Source organism: Nycticebus coucang, chromosome 3 (genome assembly GCF_027406575.1).
Source record: "Nycticebus coucang isolate mNycCou1 chromosome 3, mNycCou1.pri, whole genome shotgun sequence".
Classification (NCBI taxonomy): domain Eukaryota; kingdom Metazoa; phylum Chordata; class Mammalia; order Primates; family Lorisidae; genus Nycticebus; species Nycticebus coucang.
In genome coordinates this window covers 63,711,162-63,728,181 of record NC_069782.1, presented here as the reverse complement: position 1 = coordinate 63,728,181, position 17,020 = coordinate 63,711,162, and the positions used below count along the sequence as shown (strand labels likewise).

Here is a 17,020-nt window from a genome sequence, read left to right as displayed (position 1 = left end):
GCAGATGGTAATGACGTGCCTAGTCACCTCATGGTTATAGGGGTAACCATTGGAATTTAGTGACTTCTTATCACCCAAGGGCTGTCCAAAGACCACTGACCATCCAATGACCACTCAAAGAACTGCAATTCCCCCTCCCTCCAATCCTTTGGGATCAGGCATCTTCCAGTTAGTTTCTATTTTAAGACCAATGGTGTTCATGTGGACTACCGTTGGTCAATAAAAATCCCGTAACTGAATAATGATGACTTAGTGATGTGGCTGCTGCCTGAGTGGTTGCTGGGACCCTTGGGCTCCTGACAGTGGCTCCCTCACTGACAGTGGCTACTTCTGTAGGTCTGGTACATGGATGGCTATTACAAGGGCCGCCGGGTCCTGGAGTTCCGTACCCTGGGAGACTTCATCAAAGGCCAGAACTTTATCCAGCACCTGCTGCCCCAGCCATGGGCAGGCACGGGCCATGTGGTATATAATGGCTCCCTGTTCTATAACAAGTACCAGAGCAACGTCGTGGTCAAGTACCACTTCCGCTCACGCTCCGTGCTTGTGCAGAGGAGCCTCCCAGGGGCAGGCTACAATAACACCTTCCCCTACTCCTGGGGTGGCTTCTCTGACATGGACTTCATGGTGGACGAGAGCGGGCTTTGGGCTGTGTACACCACCAACCAGAATGCAGGCAACATTGTGGTCAGCCGGCTGGACCCGCACACCCTGGAGGTCATGCGGTCCTGGGACACTGGCTACCCCAAGCGCAGTGCTGGTGAGGCCTTCATGATCTGTGGGGTGCTCTACGTGACAAACTCCCACTTAGCTGGCGCCAAGGTCTACTTTGCCTATTTTACCAACACATCCAGTTATGAGTACACAGATGTGCCCTTCCACAACCAGTATTCCCACATCTCCATGTTGGATTACAACCCCCGGGAACGGGCCTTGTACACTTGGAACAATGGCCACCAAGTCCTTTACAATGTCACACTGTTCCATGTCATCAGCACTGCAGGGGACCCCTAGGCACTGCCACATGTTGGGGGGCAGGAAGGGAGGCTCCCTGAGGGCCCTTCCAACTCTGTGTCCCTGAAGGCTGATCTTTCCGTCTCTGTCATGCCCTCTCTCTCCCTACCCTTCTGCGAGGCTCTTGTCATTGCCCTCTGTATTTCTATCAATGCATTTTCACCATTTCATCTCTTCTTTATTGATCTCTGCTTTTGATACTCTACTTTTATCTTTCTGCCTTTTTATTGACGTCCCTCTGTCTCTTTCTTTTTATTGATCTGACCCTCTGGTTCTCGTTCCCTATCTCTGCTGTTCTTTGTCTTGCTCTGCCCTCACCCCTCTTTTGCTTCCCGCCCCACCCACACCTCTATTCACACCCCCTTCCCCCGAGTGGAGTGCATGGATCTATTTCTTTTTTTATTTACACTTCTTTCTGAGTTGCCGGAATAAACGGGATCTTTGACATTTTATGTTTCAGTGGCTCTGAGTGGGGCGGGGCACAGACATGAGGACTTCCTTTTGGTAACTCAAGGTTAAGTGAACTGGGGCGGGCAGACCAGCATGGGGGATAGTGAGGAAGGGCCCAGGGTAAACCCTTTGGAGAGACCCAATCTGAAGTTATTTAGATTGAAAGCAATTTGTTTAAAAGCAGTTTGATCAAAATAATCCAGAAGTCTATCAGAATGATGAAAACTGGCCTCAAATGAATACTCTTCCCGTCACTAGCTTTCCACTTTTGGATCACTCTGGTGCATCACTGAGTGGTCTGTGGCAATTTTTTAATGGTTTTTTTTAACAATTTGGCTGCCTTTTAAGAACCTGGGTAAGAGAGGGTTAGGGCACAGTCAAATTTTTCCCTTTTCTTTCTTCTCTTTTTCTGCTTTGTAATTTCAAAAATAATATATATATTATTTATTTATATATATATTTTTTTGAGACAGAGTCTATGTTGCCCTCAGTAGCGTGCTCTGGCATCATAGCTCACAGCAACCTCAAACTCTTGGGCTTAAGCAATTCTCTTGCCTCAGTCTCCCAAGTAGCTGGGACTACAGGCGCCTGCCACAATGCCCAACCATTTTTTTTTTTGTTGTACCTGTCAATGTTGTTTGGCGGGTTCAAACTAGCCAGCCCTATCCTCTGAGCTATAGGCACCGAGCCCAAAAATCAGGTTTTCAAACTAGTCACAGCTGTTGTAAACAACAACTGAAAGCTAGAAACAGCCTAGAGGGGCTTTTGATGCCTTTGGTTGTTTGACTACACTCACAAACACATTGGGGCACATTTACATGGAAGGGGCTTGGGCTTGGGCTGGTCCTTAACGTGGGGACAGCACTCTTGGGAGGGGGGCAGATAGGGAAAGACAGGATGTCTTGGAGGCAGGAGGGAGGAGAAGGTATGAAGAGGTGAGGAGAGGCTAAATCTTTAGCAACCTTAGAGATCCAGTTAAAAGCAGGGCAGGAGGTCCCAGAGGGCTTTATGTGAGCTAGATCTGCACGAGACAGACACCAGGAGTTAGATTGGGCACCAGTGAGGTGTCCCCAGGATAAAGGACAAGCTGGAAAGTGTGCAAGAAGAGTGGAGAGTCACCCCTGGAGCTGAGTGGTTGACAGTGAATGGTGCAGTGAAGGAGGGGCTGGCTGGCTTGGTTCTGATCCAGGCCCAAGTTGGCCTGAAAGGTGGTGCCTATTGAATCCAGAAACATCATGCAAAGAGCTCCACGGGCCCAAACCCCACCCAGCTGAGATGGCAGAGGGGGTGCTCCCTCACTCCTCTGGGAGGACATATTCCCCTATCTCTAATTAACGTCCTCCCTGATTAAATCATCTCTACTCTGTGCTGGCATCCCCTCTCTGGGAACTGGGATACAGGGCCATATTGGGAACCAAACCAATGAATAATAAATAGGGTTGCCTAATGCACTCACTTAAAACCAATTTTTAAAGAAATCCTCGGGAAAAGCAATTAATTTCCATTTAAATGAACGCATTGGACATGGGAGGGGGGAAAGAATTATTTCCTGGGCTAGCAGGTGGGGAGTTGCTTTGCTCTGGTGAAAAGATGGAACAAAAGGAGAAAAACAGCACAGGGCTGGCTCTCTGACAAACACCTGCATCTCCCACCACCGTTTACATTTATTTGAAGGCTAAACTGCAAGATGAGGGGGTGGGGTGGTTCATCCATCCCAGACTAAGTCCTCTTCAAGTAAGGTTGAGAACTGAATTCAACCACCTCCGTTTACAATACACTTAGACCTGGGGTGGCTTGTTGTCACATCGAGATCAGGGCTGGATGTGGCTGTCTGTTACATCTGTATGCTTGGTCCTCAAATAGATGCAACCCCAACCCTGAGGCAGCATTCCTTATACTTTTGTCTTGGTGGCTTTTGCTCATTCCCACTCCCTGGGCCAGGATAAATGTGTGTGTGTGTTTGTCTCAGACTGTCTGCTAATTCATGGACATATTACCTACAATGGGGAAGCCAAACCTCACTCTGGGGCCAAATACTGTTTGCCCTACAATGACCTTCTCTCAACTCTGCCAGATGACCATGGAAGCCAGGACTGATACACACTGCCCAGGAATGGAATTCAGGCCTCTGGAGTGGGTCTGGTCTGATAGGTTCTTGCAAAAGAGGATACGAGGGAAGACTATATAGTCTGAGCCATCCTAAAGGCCTGGGATTTCCTCTCATTCCTGGGCAGGAAGTGAGGGAAACCACTGCTTAATAATGAGTCACCAGGACCCTGAGAGGGCTTGGGCCACATTTACCTAATGGCAATGTTAGCCACTGCACAGACAGACAAGGGAAGAGGGATGCCTAGAGGAGCACCCAGTGCCACCCAGGATACACAGACACAGAGATAGCTAGTCTCATGGCCACATGTAGACACACAGACAAGAACAGACGCCCAAAGTAACAGGGAGTGGGCCCCACGCAGGATAATGCACACCCATGCCTAGCACCAAGAGCTAGAGGTCTAGGGAGATCCTCCCCTGGGGCCTCAGTGCTGACAGGGCACAAAGCCCATTCTTCATCTTGGGGCAGAACCCTGCAAACCCTCCTGGCCTCTGGTCACTGTGTCTAATCTTTCCAGGGGTTGTCATACCAGGAGGGGTGCAGCCTTCCCTAACCCCTGTTCATCTTCTATGCCATTGGCAGGGCTGCTGCCTCATACCCCCTGCCCTGAGTGACAGGAGACTGTTCTGCCCAGAGGTGCAGCCAACCAGTTGGCTCCCCATCCTCCAGGGCTGAGAGGAAACCCATTAAACCTTCCTAATGATAAATGCTCCAGCAGGCAGGCAGGCAGGCAGGCGGGAGGCAGAATGAGCAATTGCTCCAGAAACCAGCCAGATGGGAGTAGGCACAGGTGATTATTTATGAGACTTGGGCCTTTATAAGAGATTCAGCCTGGGAAGGGTTTGCTCCCTTGGAGGAGGGCTTTATTTTGCTCAGGGTCCCGGCATGGGCAATGGGAACATGTGAGCCATGGCCCCTTCCCCAAAGGCAGAGGGAGAGCCAACCACCTGCCTGCCACCCACCCCAGGGATCCACTCTGATCTGCTCTCCAAAAGCCGCTGGACACTGCCTCCCAGGAGCCCCTCCCTCCAGACCAGAAGGGCCCTGTTGCCAAGGTAACAGCATCTGCAGAGGATGCTGGGTCTGGCAGCTGGACCAAGAACCACCTTCCAGAAGCACTTGTGGCAGGGGGAAGGCAGACATCACCAGGCTGGGAGTCCTTCCTTCTAATCAGAGAGCAGCCTGTGTGCACAGGACATGGAGCACCATGCAGAGGGTACCCAGGGACAACGTGGCACACCTCAAGCCGAGAACCACTGTGGCCAGACAGTGCCCCACGGCCTGGAGAGTCAGGCCCAGTAAGAGTAGAGGCTTCCTGGGGGAAGAGGGGCAGCTTAAACCCTAAGACACTTGGGTGGTGGGCGGTGATCCCCTCCATGCACTGCCTCCTTTCCCTACCCACACCACCCCAAAGAAGAAATGAGACACAAGAGAGCAGAGCTGTGGTTCCTGGTTTAATTAGGGTTGCAAAGGGTGCTGCGCTGCCCCTCAGAGAGAGCCCACAGCCGGGCCACACAGAGCATTTGCTGTCTGCAACTGAACAGAGGAATGTGACTTAACTAGAAATAACAACCTAGGGACCCCTGTCTGCCTCCAGGACCTGAAAGCACTGACCAGGCCTTCTCTTTGTGACAGCCCCCCACCTCTGTGCCTGGAGTCTCCCCGCTCCTGGTGCCCTTCTGAAGTCAATTCCTTAATGGAGAGTGGCAGGGGCAGCCCCAACAGGCGTAGGCAAGAAGCAGGGCCCCAGAGCCTGCTAACTGGAAGAAATCCCCTGCCAGCCATTTTGGGAACAATAAATACTGTGTGACAACAGCAAGGGTGTCTGCGGGCCAGCCAGCAGCAAGGGACACCTTGAGCCCAGCCACCTGCCCCCTTGCCCACCAACCAGGCCCAGGCTGTTCGTGTCCATGCCCTCACTCTGTGCGCAGAATGATATGGATGCCGGAGTCCGTGAACACCGGGCCGCTCATCTCTCCCGTTCGCAGCGCAAATGAGGCATCTTCAAATGGCTTCTGCATCTGACCTGGGGACCATGAGGGAAGGTAGGGAGGTCAGGGCCTGGCTGGCAGGGCAGGTGCCTGTGCTCATCCACCCTCATCTCTCATTTGTCACCAGTTTATGGCCCTATCATGGTGCCATTGCTGAGTGGTGGCCCAGGTGGGGGCACGGGGCCATCACAGAGACCCAGGGAAGCCAAGTACAGCAGGAGGGATGGGAGGCAGAACTGCGGCTGGCTGCTGTGAATCAAGAGACACATTTTGGTGAATAACTTGTCTCCCTGGGCCTGGTTCTCAGCCTCTGCCACACCATCTGTCCTGTCTGGCTCCTCTACTTCTAGGTGCGTGGATACCACATCCTTACCCCTACCCCATCCAGGGAAGGAGGAGGAGAGGCAGGGGGGAGGTGAGGAAACCTGATCTCAGGGCCTCCTCCTTCACCCCTGGTTTCCTTGATAGGAGATTCTGGAGAGCCCCAACAGGAAGAGGCACATGACATGATGTACCCATCTTGGTAGGCCCTGATGAGGACATCTGTGTGGGAAGACACACAAACCCACCCCCAGGGTCTGACCCCAGGGAAAATGCTCTGCAGCACTCTCCCCAGCTGGGGCCCTGTGAACCCCCAAGCAGGGCAGACTATGAAGCAGGGATTGTGCTGCCATCTGGTGGACACTGAAGGCCTGAGTGGCAGAGGCCCTCCTTCAGCCCCTCTCCAGCAGGGCTGTCAGGGCCCTTGGCTAAGTGGCACCCCCCTCACCCTACACACCTCTGCTGAAGGCACCCAGGTCTCCCCTGGCCTTGGCTGAGCTGCAGTCACTGAACTGTGAGGCCAGAGACTCAAAGTCTTCCTCTCCTGACTTGATCTTTTGGATGTAACCTGTGGACACAAGACAGGGAGAGCTGAATGTCAAGGCTGGGAAGGGCACAGCTTCATGGAGAGCTCCAGGGTGGAGGGGAAGCTGAGTGTGCTCCCTACACATGTGCACACAGAGACATAATACTACCTCCTCCCATCCCCAGACATGTGCATTTGAGAGAAAATCTACCTCCGGCTCCTTTACACACACAGCAGAGTATGGGAGGCAGGGAGAGGTTAGAAAGGCTAGAGAGGGACAGACTCCACAGCAGGGGGCAAGGCCCTTAGGACAGAAGTGGGAGAGCTGAGTCCTCGGTACAGTTGTTCTATCCATCAAAACTGGGAGGAACAGCCCAGCACTGGGGCCCGAGGTGCTTAGGCAGGTCTCTAAAGTGGACATGTGTCAGTCTCATAGACTGTGGTCCCAGTGGCAGGTGATCCAGCTCTTTATCCAGCTCCCCCAATAGTGTGTTGGCAGAGCCCTGATGCCCTTGCCTTCTGTGTGGCTCAAACCAGCCCTATCAGGTTGGACTCTACTGGAGCGAGGGGAGGCCAGGGCAGGTGGGGGGAAGGTAAAGGATAACTCTGATGAAAATGGTCACCAAGGCTCATGCCTGTAATCCCAGCACTCTGGGAGACTGAGGAGGGTGGATAGCTTGAGCTCATGGGTTTGAGACCAACCTGAGCAAGAGCAAGACCCCGTCTCTACTAAAAATAGGAAAAACTGAGGCAAGAGGATAGCTTGATCCCAAGAGTTGGAGGTTGCTGTGAGCTCTGTGACGCCATGGCACTCTCTCTACCCACAGCAACAGCTTGAGAATCTGTCTCAAGGTTCGGTACCTGTGGCTCAAGCGGCTAAGGGCGCCAGCCACATATACTTGAGCTGGCGGGTTCGAACCCAGCCCAGGCCTGCCAAACGACAGCTGCAACCAAAAAATAGTTGGGTGTTGTGGCAGGCGCCTGTAGTCCCAGCTACTTGGGAGGCGGAGGCAGGAGAATCGTTTGAGCCCAGGAATTGGAGGATGTGTGAGCTGTGATGCCACGGCACTCTACCCAGGGCTTGAGGCTCTGTCTCAAAAAAAAAAAAAAAAGAAGAAAAGGTTCCACAGCAGAGTGGCAGGCAACCTCAGTGCCCCCTGTGTCTGTGTGACTTACATTTGGGGAGCAGAGTGTGGGAGGACTGAGTGTGTACACGTGTGCATGACTGCCAAAGTATGTGTGTACACACTTATGTAAATGCCAGGAGAGGAAGGACAATCAGCCACCTGCCTGAGCCCAGGCAGCCCCTGCGGCAGGCAGGCACCCGTGGGCCAAAGCCCACCTCCATGCCTCCTCTTGTGACATAAACTCTGTCCCTGCCAGTGTCCTCCTTGGGCCTCCAGGGTGACAGCCCCAGCAAGCAGAAGCAGCTGTCCAGGCACCCTGCTCATAGCCCTGACTGGCCAGGCAACTAGCACTGTGGCAGTTCTTCTTTTTGTGTGTGAGGGTCACCCTGACACGCTTGCCAGTGGGTTTCTCAATATCACCCTCACATTTCCACCCATTGCTTCCATCTGACCTAAATAAGGCCAGGCTGTGACACACGTGCCCCAGGGCAAATGTCACACACCTGCCTGGACCCTGTCTGAGCCTTGGGATGTTGCTGGGAGGCCCTGCCTGACACTGGGCTGATCTAAACTTCTCCAGGCTCCAAGAGTGTTAGATCCACCTCTCTGGGACCTTGGCTGAAATGACATGATTACAAGAGCACAACCATAGCTGTCTGGCTGCACGTGACAGCAGCAACCAACGTCCTGGTATCTGATGTGCACTGCCATCCCCTGGCCAGTGACCACCCCCTTTGCCTCCCAACTTGGCCCCTAGCTATGTGCCCACAAGCCACTGTGACACACAGCACTGTGCCTGGTCCCAAACAAGACTTTCATAAACATCACTTGCTGTCACCAGTCTCCCAGGATGTAGCTGCCCCTATTTTTTTCTGCTCAGCCCATCCCTGGACTTTCTGGTCCGTGTATCTCAGTCAGATCTGGCCATCACTGTGAGGCATTGCCAATGCCTGTCAGACAGGGACAATGATGACCTATAAGGCCCCACTTCCATTTGGACTGCTCTTTGCATTGGCTTCTGCCTGTAAACCTCCCCACCTTTATCAGGGCCACTAGTGTGTGGGGGGTCCCCCTATGCTGCATACATCTGTGGGCACCTCCACCTGAACAGGACTGCTCCTGCTTTGCCTGGGTCTCCCATGCATACCACTGGCTCCCCTTGCTTCTCTTCTGTCTGGACCACAGTAAACCAGCCAAGAGTCTGGATCACACAATGCCCCTGAGGTACCTGCCTATCTCCAGGAGGCACCAAGCACCTGCAGAGCCAGGCCCAGCCCTGAGACCCGTACCAGCATCACCTTGCTGTATCCCCCAACAGCCAGGGCCAGGGGCACAGCTGCAGGGATCCCCAAGACCGGATGGTCTGCCCAAGGCTCTTACATACAGTGTGCAAACCACACTTTGCTGACCCCACAGCTCACATTACCCACATCTGCCTCTGACTACCCAGGACTCTCAGGAAACCCCCTGCTCTGACAGAAGCCTGAAATGACTGCTTTTGTTTTCTTTTTAGGAGATGGGGCCTCCCTCTGTTGCCCAGGCTGGCCTCCAAGTTCTGGGCTCAAGCAATCCTCTTGTCTCAGCCTCCTGAGGGACTGAAATGATTACTCTCACCCTGTTCTCCCTTCCCTCCCACCTTGCTCTCTTTCCTTCTCTTCCTCCCCTAGGATTTGAGAGAGGGGAAGGAGAGAACCCTTTGCTCTTCCCCAGTCTTTTGCTTAAGTGTCTCTTCCAACCTGCTATCTCTGGTCTCCTGGGAACCCTTCCCTAACCAACCCCCATGGGGGATGCCTTACCATGGTTGCTGCATTCATCACTGTCCTGTTTGTGGGTCGCTCACCTGCCTCACAGTGGAAGAACAAGGGCAGCTGGGCAGACCTTATTCATTGCTGTACCCTCAGAACCCAGCATTGTACACAAATGGGTGCTCACAATGTTCAGGAATTCAGCTCCGTGCCCGTTGCAGTGGTTCCGGCACCAGCCACATATACCAAGGGTAGTATGTTCAAACCAGGCCCGGTCCAACTAAACAAATGCAACAAAAAAATAGCTGGGAGTTGTGGTGGGTTCCTATAGTCCCAGCTACTTGGGAGGCTAAGGCAAGAGAATCGCTTAAGCTGTGGGCTGTGATGCACTCTACTGAGGGCAAAATAGTGAGACTCTGTCTCAAAAAAAAAAAAAAAAAAAAAAAAAAAGTTCAGGAATTCATGAACAAATGAGACAGAATGAGGGCATGGGGGGGGAAGGAGACAGGGAACCACTGTGGGTCTTTAGGCAGATATGCCAGAATCTCATGTCTTTTTCTGCCTGAATCTCAGGTAGGAAAACTAAATCTGGGCCTCCCCAGGACAATGCCCTGGCCTTTTCTGATCACACCAATACACCTCACCAAGAAAGCACCCATAGAACTTTGATCCAGCCTAGAATTACTCAAGAGTCAGGGCAGGAATGCCCAGTCTGGAGCAGGAGCCCTCCATCTGCTTGGAGGTATTCAGGAGCCCCAGAAATTATATGCAAACCCGACGATGCCTATGTCTGTTGGCAGATCTAGGCCATCCTGAGCATGGCATATTCCTGAAGCTCAGAACCCAGCTCTGCTGCTCCTGAACAAGGAAAGTCTAGCAGGTAACTCTGTCTCTTGGAGCCTCACTCAACTGGCCTATATGGACTAATGACCTGGGAGGGCTATTCTGAGGTGTGAACTAGGTAAGCATTCAAGCAATGGCTGGCATAAAGCAGGCCTTGACAGATCCAACTGTCCATCTTTCTGTTATGGAATGAATGTCTGTGTGTCTCCCCAAATTCATACAACCAAGCCCTAATTCTTAGGGTGGCTGTATGTGCAGATGGAGACTTTTACCAAGTAGTTAGAGTTAAATGAAGTCATAAGGGTGGGGCGCCCTGAGCTAAGAAGATTAGTGTCCTTATAAGAGATACCAGAGAGCTCCTCCTACAAATAGATGCACTAAGGAAAGGCCCTGTGAGCACACACTGAGAAGGCAACTATCCTGCAAGCAGGTCCTCACCAGAAACCAAATCGGCCAGAATCTTGATCTTGAACTTCCAGCCCTTAGAACTATGAGAAAATAAATGTCTATTGTTTAAGCCACTCAGTCTGTGGTATTTTGTTATGGTAGCCATAGCTAACACACCACAATGACTTAAAAAATTAAGACACAAACTTCCTGCTCTGACTCACCAAATCAGTGTGCTGCTTCTAGTCCGAAGCTGCCAGGCACCACAGGGGAAGGGGCCTGGCCAAGGAAAGAGGTGACAGGATTAGGTCCCAGGTGATCCAAGCTCAAGCAGGAGGGGCCCAGAGAGACCCAGCTCAAGGCCAGCAGGTTGGCAGGGTGCCACCAATCCTGGGGTAGGGACATGGGGAGAGTTGCTCCTCATATTCTGGGCCTCCCTGGAGCCCTCAGGCATTGGGCACGCTGAGGTGGAGAGATGGGGATCCAGCAGGCTGGACTTATCCATGACCCGCCCTCCTCAGACAAGGTCACTGGCAATGACACCCTCCCATCCCTGACAGTCTCTGTCTGTAGCCCAGCAGCTACAGAGGAACTGATGCTGGAATAGGAGCCTCAGCAGAAAATGTGGAAGCTCTGGTTCTCTTGGTGGCAGGCAGCCTGTCCCCTCAGGGCAAAGGAGGAATACCAGATCTAAATGGGCACTGCCAGCTGGGGAGTGAGCTGCCCAAATCATGATCTCTTGATTACCTGGGACTAAAAGTAGCCCAAGCAGGGCAGAATATCCACTTCCATGGAGGAGAAAATGAGGCCCAGGTGCTAGATACTCGCTGACACTGCACATGAGCATTTGCAACCGAGCATATCACAGCCAAGCCCATCTCCCCTCATCCTCCTAACAACCCCCAAGGGGACCTGCCCCAGGAGCGGGGAGATTATGGTCTGAGGTTATCAAAGGACCTGCCCAGAGCTCTTCCTATGGGTGTGTGATAGCAGCAGTGGCTGCCATGGGCACAGGCCCTGCTCTACCTCCAGGTTCTCCCACCACACATGCCTCTTCTGTGTGGAAGCAAGTGCCAGCCCCTGAGCCCATCACTCCTGGATCTTCCCTGATCCTATTCTACAGATGAGGGAACTAAGGTATAGAGGAATAGCGTAGCTGGAGGGTTCTAGGAGCTCTGGTAGGGGACGCTGAGTGGATGAAAGAACCCTATGTGAGACAGAACTTCCATCTAGACAAAGTGGCTCATGCTTGTAATCCTAATTCCCTGGGAGGCCAAGGTAGGTGGATTGCTGGAGCTCAGGAGTTTGAGACCAGCCTAAGCCAGAGAAAGACCCCATCTCTAAAAATACAGCTGGGTGTTGGTGGTGGGGGGACTGTAGTTCCAGCTACTTAAAAGGCTGAGGCAGGAAGACAGCGTGAGCCCAAGAGTTTGAGATTGCTGTAAGCTATGACACTATGGCACTCTACCCAGGGCAAGAGTGACAGTCCCTCTTTAAAAAAAAAAAAAAAAAAAAAGACAGCACTTCCCGTAAGAATGGAAATGATTTACATCCTCATTGTTCAAAATAGTAGCTGCTATGAGTGACTTCAAGCAACTTAAAGCATGACTAGTGCAAATGAGGAATCAATTTGCAATATTACTTAATTTTAATTAACTTACATAGAAATAGCCACATGCTACTACTAATGGTAGTAGCAACTGTTAACCTTTATATGTTCAAACAAGATGCGGGTTGGTTCGAATGGCACCTGTGAGCATTGTTCATTTTGCAAACAAAAACTTGATCATAGGCACTGCTCATTTTGCTAACAAAAACTTGATAGTTACTGTTCTGTTACCTGACTTGAGTCTGTAAGCATCGTAGCTTCCTTCTCAATGTTTTTCACAGTAGTGCCTGAAATACTTTGTATAGATAGTGTATTCTTGTGGGAGTATATATATGGGGTGCGATAAATTTGAAGAGTCGTCAAGTTCAGAAGACTAGATCATTGTGGAAGAATCTGGATATAGAGGTAGCTTTAAAAATATTTCTCACATGATGGAGGGAGGGTTATGGGTGGGGCCTCATCTACGGTGCATCTTAGAATGGGTACAGGCGAAACTTACTAAATGCAGAATACAAATGCCTACATACAGTAACTAAGAAAAGGCCATGAAGGCTACGTTGAACAGTTTGATGAGAATATTTCAGATTGTATATGAAACCTGCACATTGTACCCCTTGATTGCACTAATGTACACAGCTATGATTTAACAATAAAAATAAATAAATTAAAAAAAATATTTCTCACAGAAATCATAAACTGTCAAGTATCTCAGAACCTGATTTGGAAAATGAAAGTGTAGAACTTATTTCAAATTTAAAGTCAATCCTCGGCAACTTCAATGGGAGATAAGACAATTTGAATCCAAAAATTGAGTTGTACCATCCAAGAAAGGATTATTAAATTTTTACTGATAAGGCAAAGCTTTGCCATTTCAAAAATAATATGTCTGCATATTATTTTTATAAATGTAAATATAAAATATTGAAACTGACACCAATTTGGGCGAATTATTTTGATTAGTAAGAAACCAAAGAATGTCCAGTAGTGCACCATGTATCCTTTTTTTTTTTTTTTTGCACCATGTATCCTAACCGTTGTTGCAATCTTTGCAGACCTCAACTGGCATGTTTGGGCTGACCTGGCACATTTTGTTTCTGAGTGCTCTGCTCCGCAAAGAGTTAATGGATTACACCATACCAGGGCTGCAAACTATGGCCTGCAATACAAATCCTGCTAGGTTTTATAAATAAAGATTGACACAGAGCCACAACCACATGCTTACACATTGTTTATGGCAGTTATCAAGTTACAAAGCAGAGCTGATGCAGAATGTATCGCCCCTAAAACCTAAAATATTTACCATTAGGCCATTTATTTATTTTATTTTTTTGAGACAGAGTCTTATTATGTCACCCTCGGTAGAGTGCCGGGGCGTCACAGCTCATAGCAACCTCAAACTCTTGAGCTTAAGCAATTCTCTTGACTCAGCCTCCCAAGTAGCTGGGACTATCGGTACCCACCATAATCCCCGGCTAGCTATTAGGCCTTTTAAATTTGCCACCCCTGTGCTAGACTGTGGAGGAAACATGGAACAGAGCAGGCAATGGCCTCTTCCCTTGGGTCAGAATTAATTCACCAGCTCTGCTTGCTACTTCTGCACTCACTACCTTTCTGACCTACCCATATATGTAACTCAAGTCCTTAACACTTGATTGATGACATTACTATTGACAACAGTTCCCACTGACTATTGGCCCACTGTGTGCCACACACCGCTTTATCTCACTAAAATGTCAATGGCCCTCAGAGGCTTGTACATCATGATGCCCATTTTACAGGGGAGAAAACTGAGTCTTGGGGAGGCGATGTTAGTCAAAGAGGCAAAGCAGTAGCCTATCTGAATCCAGGTCTGCCAGCCTACAAGGCTGGGTCCTCCTACCGGTCTTACCCTCAACTGCCAGACACAAAGCAAACAGAGAGACAGCTGTGTGCACCAGGGTCAGTCATGCACAGGCACTTCCATGTTAGAGGACACCACATCTGATGTGAGCAGAGTGAGCTGCAGGAGACGATCTAGTGTGATTTCTGCAAGACCCACCTGATATAGGACCCCTCCTAAGACCCTGTCCTCTGCCTCACTCACTGTTGATCAGTTCCAGGGCCTCCTCCTTGGTCCGGGTGATCTTCTCCTGCCGCCATGATGAGGGCCGCCTTGACTGGCTGTGCTTTACCAACAGGTGTGAGCAGCGGACCCTGGTGGGCTCCCCCTGCCCATTTTTGCCACCACTACTGCTGTTGCCACTGGGCCGCTCCCATTGGCTGGCATTAGTGATGTGATTGAAGTAGTACACTCGGCCTGCAGGGGACAGAAGAGCAAGTGGGAATTCAATTGAGGATGTGTTCATAGGATGCTACCCTGGCCCCACTGGCCATAAGCCAGGATAAAGGGCTGACTTAGGAGATGCCTCATTCAGCCAAATCCACTGCACGTCCATCACACAGGCTCTGGAGAGATGGGCCAACCTAGTATAGGTTGGGGGACAGATAGGCCCTAAAAAAAATGAGACAAGGTAACTTTAATCCTGATAAAGAGGAAAATAACCCAGGGAGATGGAAGAGAGAAAGCTAGCTGCCACAACATCCGGCCTAGTTTTTCTGTCTTTTTTTTTTTTTTGAGACAAAGTCTCACTTTGCTGCCCTTGGTAGAGGGCCGTAGCATTACAGCTCACAGCAACCTCAAACTCTTGGGCTTAAGCAATTCTCTTGTCTCAGCCTCCCAAATAGCTGGGATTATAGGTGCATGCCACAATGCCCGGCTATTTTTAGAGACAAGGTCTTGCTCTGGCTCAGGATGGTCTCCGACCTGTGAGCTCAGGCAATCCACTAGCCTCGGCCTCCCAGACTGCTAGGATTACAGGTGTGAGCCACCAAGACCAGCCTAGTTTTTCTATTTTTAATAGAGATGGGGTCTCACTCTTGGTCAGGCTGATCTCGAACTACTGAGCTCTATCTGCCAACCATGCACTTGGCAGCCATAGTTTCCAGACACAAATCTAGTTCTGTCATTTATTCATTACATGACCTATGTTCCCAGGGCCTCAGTTTCCTCATCTGTAAAATGGAGAAAACAGTACCTGCCTATAGGGTCATTGAAAGACAGAATGAGTTCACACTTTTGTAAAATGCTTAGACAGAGCCTGGCACACAACAAGAATAGGATGGCTTTTATTATCTCCACTGTACAGATCACAAAACTGAGGCTTCACCTTCTGTAACTGTGCTAAGAGCAGCTGCAGGTAACATTTCTTGAATGTTTACTCTGCTCCAGGCACACACAGAGGTAGACAGAACCGTATTTAGGTATATCACACCCAACAGTTCTGCCCTTAACCACTACACAGTGAAGTGTGTTGCAGAACTAGGGACCAGCGTTACTGGAGGATGCACATTACTCAGGGAGCAAGGAACACAGGGAGTGAACACTGCAAACAAGAAGCTTGAAGTAAAGACCCTGTAGATTCTGGGTGTCACTCTAAGGGCTGAGAGTTTGCCTAAGTCACATGACATGTCACCCATGAAGGCTGCCAGGGTCAGCCAGAGGGAAAACAGCAGGAATAGGACCAGAGCTGGGCAGAGCATCAGGTATATGCTAAGTTCCCAGCCATAGGCCACAGCTAGAACAGGGTGGGTGAGAGCACAGGTTCTGGGTACAAATGCAGAAATACTGATTCTAAAACCTTAGCAATGGGCTCCATCTCCCTAACCTCAGTTTTCTCATCTGAAAAATAACAATGAAAGAACAGGAGATCAAACCTCATGGGATTAATGGGGTGATTTAATCTATGCAAAGTGTTCACCAGAGTGCCTGGTGCTCAATAAAAATTGTTACTATAGGCTCTGGAGGCAGAATGGCTGGGGACCTAACTCCAGATTATGGGCCTACTCTTCAGGAGTTTGCAAGGACGGGGTCTGGAGGATCTGGAGGTAAAGTGAAGCTGGTGTATGATGCCCCATGATCATTATCAATGTACACAGCTATGATTTAATAAAAAAAAAAATGCCAAAGTGGGTGGATTTTAGGAGTAACTACCTAAGTCCCACAGTTATGGTAATTCAGAGATAATTTAAACACTTTCAGGGCTCAGCATGATGCTTGGCACAGAGATAAACGTGTCCAATGATCAGCATTATTATTGTTGCTAATTCTTAAATCGGGCCCGAGAACAGGGCCATCCATCCTCAGGCAGAATATTGCCGGTGGATGCCGCAGACTAAGAATTAGGTGTGGAAGGTCCGGGAGTTAGTCAGGGGTAGGCTATAAACCCGGGGCAGGGCAACACCCTGGAGCACATCCTTTGCACAGTGTTGGGGCGTCCCCTTCCCAGCGGGGTGCAGGGACGTTCCCCTGGGGCGTCAGATGCATTAGGCCGAGATGTGTCAGCCGGGCCGGCAGGGCAAGGACGATCGCCCCGGGGAGTGCCGCCGGCTCCCCACCCCGTCACCCGCCCAGCCCCCTGCCTCAGTTTCCTCTGACTTCCAGTCTCCTGAGGATCGCAGCCTCCACGGAGCGGGCCGGGGCCGTTACCCTGAAGACCATGCAGAGGAGCCAAGACCCACAGGAGGGAGGCGGCGACACTACTACGCCCAAGGGGCGAGCTCGAGCCCCGTTTCCGCGGGCCAGCGCGGCCCCGCCCCAGCCCCGACCCCCACGGCACCTGAGCTGCGGCTCATGCGCTTCTCCCAGCCGGGCGGCAGCTTCTCCTCGTCCGCCATCTTCCCTCCTGCCGCAGCGTCCGCTCCGCCCCCACCGCGCCGAGGGTCTCTCGCGCCCGCCCGCCGCCGCCGCCTACTGGCTCAGCTCACCTCGCACCAGGGCTTGGAGGCGACGCTCATTGGGCTTCCCGACCGTCCGGACTGGCTCTCTGGCCTCCTATTGGGCAGAAGCGAGGGCGGGCGG

At 51.0% G+C, this 17,020-nt stretch overlaps 2 protein-coding genes across 5 annotated transcripts in view; one reads left to right on the top strand and one right to left on the bottom strand.

Annotated features, from left to right (window-relative positions):
- Positions 1-1,914, top strand: part of OLFM2 (olfactomedin 2) — a 78,772-nt gene extending 76,858 nt beyond the window's left edge. For 3 of the 4 annotated variants that reach the window (XM_053582261.1, XM_053582262.1, XM_053582263.1), the window contains exon 6: positions 337-1,912. In XM_053582261.1, the coding sequence (XP_053438236.1) occupies positions 337-1,014 (678 nt within the window). In that variant the 3' untranslated portion in view covers positions 1,015-1,912. Of the gene's footprint in view, positions 1-336 lie in introns of all 4 variants that reach the window. The other variant, XM_053582260.1, reaches the window with a different exon arrangement.
- Positions 1,915-5,015: 3,101 nt separating this feature from the next.
- Positions 5,016-16,981, bottom strand: PIN1 (peptidylprolyl cis/trans isomerase, NIMA-interacting 1). Its single transcript, XM_053582269.1, has 4 exons — positions 16,779-16,981; positions 14,207-14,419; positions 6,344-6,454; positions 5,016-5,600 (listed from the first exon to the last, which is right to left on the bottom strand). The coding sequence occupies exons 1-4, from the start codon at positions 16,834-16,836 to the stop codon at positions 5,491-5,493; spliced, it is 492 nt and encodes a 163-aa protein (XP_053438244.1). The 5' UTR covers positions 16,837-16,981; the 3' UTR covers positions 5,016-5,490.
- Between the last annotated feature and the right edge of the window lie 39 nt (positions 16,982-17,020).